The sequence below is a fragment of the Erythranthe guttata genome, chromosome 7, assembly GCF_056151865.1.
Source record: "Erythranthe guttata isolate IM_541 chromosome 7, IM_541, whole genome shotgun sequence".
In the NCBI taxonomy this organism is placed as follows: Eukaryota; Viridiplantae; Streptophyta; class Magnoliopsida; order Lamiales; family Phrymaceae; genus Erythranthe; species Erythranthe guttata.
Window position 1 is genome coordinate 3984173 of NC_142539.1, and position 6841 is coordinate 3991013.

Consider the following 6841-nt stretch of genomic DNA (forward strand, 5'->3'; position numbering starts at 1 on the left):
TCGTATGGCGGATCTAGCAAAAAATTATTCACTCTCGGGCCACTATTTTTCGAAAATTCTCCATGCTATTATCAAACTCAGCACGTGTAGCAGCGTAAGCACCTTTTCAAAACAAAAAACAAAAAATAAAAATCGGAAAGGCATCGAACCAACAACGCACGAAGAAGAACCACTGTTATACGATGATGGAAAACAATACATTCTTGAGGATGAGACTGAAAATACTACGCTCAATGTTTTGCAGATTAACACTGTATATTGTTATCTATCGGATCTTCTTCACTTACGTGAGATATATTAATGAGATTATATTACAGTTACAATCACGATGGACGTGATTGATACGTGATCCCTAATTATAAGGAATGTGATTTATTAAAAAGATGTCACTTTTTAAAACGTCACACAAACGTTCTGTTAATATTAAGGGTAATATTGGGATATTTAAAATAAAAAACCCTTATATCATATATTTTTTATACTGAGGGATTTAGTTACCAAAAAAATATTGGGCTCGTATTCCATATCTAATAACGTTTCGTTTGGGGGACCTCCAGCATATTAACCCTTAATTAAAAAACATAGCAATTTCTAAATATTTGTTAGGGTGGTTTTGCTAGTTTTTATTTCACATAGACTTTTTTGAGTAATGAGTAAAAACTAAAAAGTACCCTTGTATAATCCTTATCTGCGAAAAACCACTCCGTGATAAAAATAAAACTAGCAAAAATCCCCTATGTAAAAAAGTCAGACAAAAATAAGGGGTAATATTAGAGACACCCCTTAAACCAAACCTAATTAGATGTGAGGTACAACCTTAAATAAAACAATTTAATTAAATCCTTAATTGAAAATAAAATTTGAGCCACGTCCTTTTATTTTTATTTAACCCAAAAATACCCTTACTATACCTAATAAAAAAATCCCTTATTCTCTTCTCTCATTTTTATATTTCTCTCTCTCTTGAAACCGTCGTCGCCCACTATGGCCTTATCTTTCTGGCTTTCAATTTTTCAGCCACCCCACCCATGGCTTCTTTCTCTGGTTTTTCATCAGCCCCCACCCCTTTTTCTCTCTCTATTTCTCTCTCTCTCCTCTCTCTTTCTCTATTTTTAGTATTGGTCCTGACTTGGTGGTAGCCACTGTAGGAGGAGTTTTATCAGATCGGATTTTGATGTGGGGGCGGCGGGCGGCGATGTTTTTTTGGTCATTGGTAGCGGCGGTGATTTTGTCGCTAGAGGCGGCGGCGGTTTTGGTCGCTTGCGTCGGTGGTGATTTTCTTCGACGGCGACGGTAATTTTTTGTCGTAATCTGATGTTGGGTTTGGAGAAGAGGAAAGCTAATTAAGATGGAAAGTGAGACATAGAGGAAGCAGATGAAAGGTTCGATGATTATGGGCAGATTTTGGAGATCCATTTTCATAGGTGGAGGTGGTGGGAGATCTAGGGTCATATTGGATGACTGCGAATAACTACGGGTGTCTATGGATTACTATGAGTATCTATGAATCGGTAGCGGCTAGGGTTCAAAAAGAGAGCTAGGGTTTTAAGAGTACGTGGCTGCGGATTACTATGGTTACTATAGATGTCTATAGACGACTACGACCGTTTTCGTAAAAAAACATTCATAATTTTCAGTATTAGTATACTATAGTACACCACATTACTCGATAGTACACCATAGTATTTCTAAAACCTGTTGTACTATTTAACAAAAACGAAAAATATTTTTTTTCATAATTTTCAATAAAATGTTAAACTATGGGGAAAAAAATAAGTTGTTTATAGTAATGTAAAAAATGCTAGAATGAAAAACGAAAATAATATGTTAGATCGAAAAATGAAGATATTGGATGCATAATAAAAAATGATAAATGCAGTTCGAATTTTACTTAATGCAAATTTTGTATTTGTGAGTGGAGGGGCATTTTTGGAATAAATTTAATAAAGGATGTAAAGCAAAAGTTTAGTTGAACTTGTCATTTAGTTCTAATTAAATTTGTCACGAAGGACCTATATCTTAAGACCCCAAAATAAAACTAGCAAAAACCCCCTATATAAAAAAGTGAGACAAAAAACGTTTTCCGAGTAGATGTGTATCCCACTCGCTACTTGTGTGATTTTTTCTTCATTTTTGCTTATGGAATGACAGAATTGCCTATCAAGCCACTACCATCATCTCTCTCGACTCCCCTATTCTCTCTCTTCGAAGAAGAAAAACTCTTCTTCTGCACACATATCCACCATGAAACTCACCGGAGAAGAAAACTGGTTTTATTGAATTTTTGGGAAAATTGTAATTCAGTACCCTAATTTAAGTTTTACAAGTTTAGCAAAAGGGTAAATTACAACCATCCCCAGAGGTATGGTCAAATTACAAAAAAACCCTCTTGATAATTACATCTACTCCGTAACTATGAATCTTCTTACACGTCCACACTTATGTTGTCAAATTCAACATAATCTTCTAGATTCCGTGGAATGTCCTGTACTTTGTACTCGTTTTGTGCAAAAAATGTAGTTTCTTATGCACCACAATCTGATATATATGAAAGCCAAAAAACACATCTTATGATCATCTTGCTTCAAAATGTGGAGTTCAAATGTGATAAAAACGGGTGCAAAATTGAGAATGTTACATATAATCAAGAAGATTCCATTAAATTTAATACCACATGGGTGGACGTGTAAGAAGATTTATAGTTGAGGGCAATTGTAATATCCAAACATGAGAGTTTTTTTTTTTTTTTTAATTTGACCATACCTCAGGAAGGTGGTTTATAATTACATCAAATTTAACATACATTTATGTATAAAAGGGTGTTTATGTCATTTCACCCCAAAATTTACAAAAAGAACCACACCACCCAGGCATAAGTACCACGAGCAGCTCTAAGGGACTTTTTCGCCTTTAACTTTTAATCAGGGGGTTTGTGCTAATTTTTAGGGGAAAATACAGTTTGCACCCCTGAATTATAGGGCTTGTCGCAAATACCTCCTTAAACTACAAATTGTACCAAAATAGTCCCAGTTATTTATGGCCAACGTTTTAAAAACTCACACCCTTAGTTTTCTTGTAAATTTACTTTTTTGCCCTTAAAAACCTAACACCGTCAACCAACACCACCTTTTCTTTGTCCTTTTTTTTTTAACTCTCTCTCTCTTGTCCAGTCTTCTTCATCGTGAAAGGGAAGAGCAATTCAAGATATATTTTTCTAACTTCTTTGGCATAAGTTAAATTAACACAAAATTCAAGAAACCCAACACACTTCATATCCTATTTTATAAATTTACTTTATTTTTTGAAAAATTAACACAAAATTCAAGAACACCCACAACTTAACACTGTTGCTACCATCAAACCCCTATGTTTGGGCTGTGAAATCGGCGGATTTGTGCGGGGATCCGTCAGACTACGGCGGTGTGCTAATGTTGTTTTTCGGCGGTGTTGTTTCGATAGTGGGGTCGTTGCGCGATTGACAGTGAAAATTTGGGTGGCACAATTCGCATAAGGGGCTGTGCGAGGATCCAACGGCGGTTTTTTACGGTGAAAGACGAGTGCTGGTGGTGGTGGTTTTTGATGAAGAACAGAAAATTAGGGCTTTACATAATCTTTTGTAGAACTGCAATTTGGTAATAAAAGAAATCAACAGTCATAAAACTGCTACAAAACCAATAAAAGTCAACATACCACGTCATCATCCACTAACATATTAGAAACGGATGGGCTATTTTGTTACGATTTGTAGTTTAGGGGAGTGTTTTGGACAAACCCTATAGTTCAGGGGTGCAAACTGTATTTTTCCCTAATTTTTATTACACATGGACTTTTTAGCAGTTGAGGATTACATAGGGGTGGTGTTTGCAATTTACTCGTAGTTATTTAATCAAATCCACGATTCAAAATCAGCCGGTGTAAACAATCAGGTGTAGCATCTAAAATTTATGACAATGTTGTTGGTGACTGGGCGAGTCACTCCTAGCAAACCAATAGACTTGAAAGTTGAAACACACACATGGATGATATTCTAATGAATAAAAAAAAAAGATAATAAATAAACTAATGCAGTAAGACAATATTATTTTGACGAAGACTCTCACTATATTGACCTCAAGTCAACCCAACAACCAAGTCAAATAATTACTACTAACGACATGTTTCCACTAATTATATTATTGGGAATTCATTTGGACTGAAGAATCTTGAATACACAGAGGATATGTCTAAGAACTATGACAACTGGGAGAAACTTGTCGGAGCTGTTCTTAAGAAAGAGCAGCTCCGGCAAATTGCTCTGTGTCGCGATTTATCGTCTTCTTCTTCTTCTTCATCATCGTCGTCTACCTCTAGTTTCAGCTCAACTCGTACTTCTCTGTTTCATCATCAATTTCTTGTTTACAACGGGCGCATCCCTCCGCCAATTAATGTACCCTCATCCGACACAACAATTCATGGGGTAAGATTATTCATTTCTCAGTATTGGAGATATTAATATTAAGTTGGTGTTTGCAAAAGCTTTTAGAAATAGATTATGACTTTTTTTTTTTCTCACATAATCTGTTTTTAGTTGTTTGTAAAAAAAACTTTTGCTTTTGCTTATCGTAAAAGAAGCAGCTTTAAACTATAATTTATTAAGCACTCGTGGCTCTGCTTTTTCAATTTAAGTTAATTTTCAAGTAAATTTGCAAACACCCCCAACTTTTAGAAATAAACACTTTAAATCAACTTAACTCACAATCCACAACTTCCTGCTTTTAAATAAGCTTTTGCAAACACCACCTAAATGATACATTTCACTAGCAACTTAAACTTTTTGTTGAGATAGTCATTCAACATGATATCATAGCGAGGTTAAATGAAAAAGTTTTGAGTTTGAATCCCTCCGCCGCCCATTTCAAATATTTAAAGTGCAAGCTTCAAATGTAATTTGCATGCACTTAAGGAGGCGTAAATAATACGTTTCATTAACAGTTTATGCTTTTGGTTGAGATGGTCACTCAACACTCAGTAATTATGTTTTATTTTATTGTGGTTGAAATGGTCATTCAACACTCAGTAATTCTATTTTATTTTATTATGGTTGAGATGGTCATTCAACACTCAGTAATTCTGTTTTTATTTTATTATGGTTGAAATGGTCATTCAACACTCAGTAATTCAGTTTTATGTTATTATGTATTTAAAATCGTTGCATCTCTCTCTCAGAAGTGCGTTTTTCTTCCGGTGGAAGCAAGAGAATTGACAATATCCAGTTTAAACTTCCCGGAGAGACACTTCTTATATTCATCTTCTCGCTGCATCAATTTCAGGTGATTCAATATTCATCCCATTCTTCTCTAAAACAATAAAAAACCAAATCATCCAATTCGATCTCATTGAAATTGCAAATTAAATTTTTTATATAATTTTTAATCCTAAAATAAAGGAAAATTTGTAGTTTCGGTCCTCTATGTCAACCTAGTTAGGAAAATCGTCCCCTAACTTGTCATATTTCAGTCTTACGTGCAATAACTTTGCAAATATATTATTTTTGGTCTTAATTTGCATGAATTTTTGATTCACCAAACATATACTAATTTTACTTATATGGACTCTTACAAATAATAAATTGGACATCTAATTTAATCTGGATCGAACATTAGCAATCTCATATGACAAACTTACAAACCAAGTTAGAGAAGCATTTATAATTCTTAAGCGTCCATATAAAAATGGTCCGAGCGGGACAAAATCCTAAATTCAAGTGAATAGGACCAAAAGTACTAAATTTGCAAAGTTATTGCATGTAAAATTGAAATAGGACAACTTAGAGACCAAAATTATAATTTTCCCTAAAATAAACATGCATTGAGTTTTCTAGCTTAGTATATCTGCAGTTGTTTCGAGGTGGTAGAGGTTGATTGTGTTTCGTCAGTCGATATCCGAGGAAAGATAAAAACAAGATTGCTCTCGCCGAGGACAATTTACGGAGCATATCTATGGTTTATTATAACATCAGCTAATAAAAAAATGATGGGTCTTGATTCACTAAAGGCCATGATCAGATTTGTGAACACTGAAACGGACGGTGATGCTGAGACGAGAGGTGATACTGTGCATCTTCAGCCGGTGGATGAGAGAAAGGGAGAGATTGCATTGAAGAGAGAAGATGAATGGATGGAAATTCAAATCGGAAACTTTTATATAGACAAAGATGAGGGAGACGATGAAGAGGTGGAGGCGCGTGTTATGAAAACGACTCGATGGAAGACGAGCCTTGTCGTTGGGGGCATAGAGTTTCGACCACTTGTTTGCGTTAGAGAAGTCTAACATGTTTTTCTAATATTGTTATATACTAGTAAGAAATGTTTAGGCTATGTTTGATTGGTGCTTAATGGGCTCCGAATGCGAAAAAATACTTTTTTCGGTCAGCACAATATTGGGAAAATTGTAGTTTTCGTCCCTCAAAATTGTACCAGTTTCACATTTGATTCCCAATGTTCACAAAAAACATATTTGGTATCTCATGCATATTTTCAATAATTGAACACTTTTGGTCATTTCCGTCAGTGTACAGTTAGTTCGTCAGTTAAGATAATGATGGGCACATGCGTGATTCCGTTAGAACTAACGAGAAATTGACGTAAATGACTAAGAGTGTTGAATTTTTGAAACATCAGGGACCAAATGCGTTTTTTTATGAACATGAGGAATCAAATGTGAAATCGGTGCAAATTCGAGGGATGAAAACTATATTTTTTCCCGCACAATATTGTTCAAAATGTTTGGTACAATTCTCCGAATGAAGCAATTCATTGCCGATCGATTAAGTCACAAAAAAAAAACACAAATTGGACTTATT

General features: G+C 34.8%; 1 protein-coding gene across 1 annotated transcript; it reads left to right on the top strand.

The window, feature by feature from the left end:
* Window positions 1-4190: 4190 nt before the first annotated feature.
* Window positions 4191-6522, top strand: LOC105964545 (putative F-box protein PP2-B12). Its single transcript, XM_088820781.1, has 3 exons — window positions 4191-4456; window positions 5206-5309; window positions 5877-6522. The coding sequence occupies exons 1-3, from the start codon at window positions 4220-4222 to the stop codon at window positions 6307-6309; spliced, it is 774 nt and encodes a 257-aa protein (XP_088676907.1). The 5' UTR covers window positions 4191-4219; the 3' UTR covers window positions 6310-6522.
* The last annotated feature ends 319 nt before the right edge of the window (window positions 6523-6841 follow it).

What these genes read in the sequence shown, in the direction of transcription:
- LOC105964545 (XM_088820781.1), top strand. Translation starts at nt 4,220, where the DNA reads ATGTCTAAGAACTATGACAACTGGGAGAAACTTGTCGGAGCTGTTCTT. An exon ending in CCGACACAACAATTCATGGG is followed by an intron (nt 4,457 to 5,205) that starts GTAAGATTATTC and finishes TCTCTCTCTCAG; the next exon opens with AAGTGCGTTTTTCTTCCGGT. An exon ending in TCTCGCTGCATCAATTTCAG is followed by an intron (nt 5,310 to 5,876) that starts GTGATTCAATAT and finishes GTATATCTGCAG; the next exon opens with TTGTTTCGAGGTGGTAGAGG.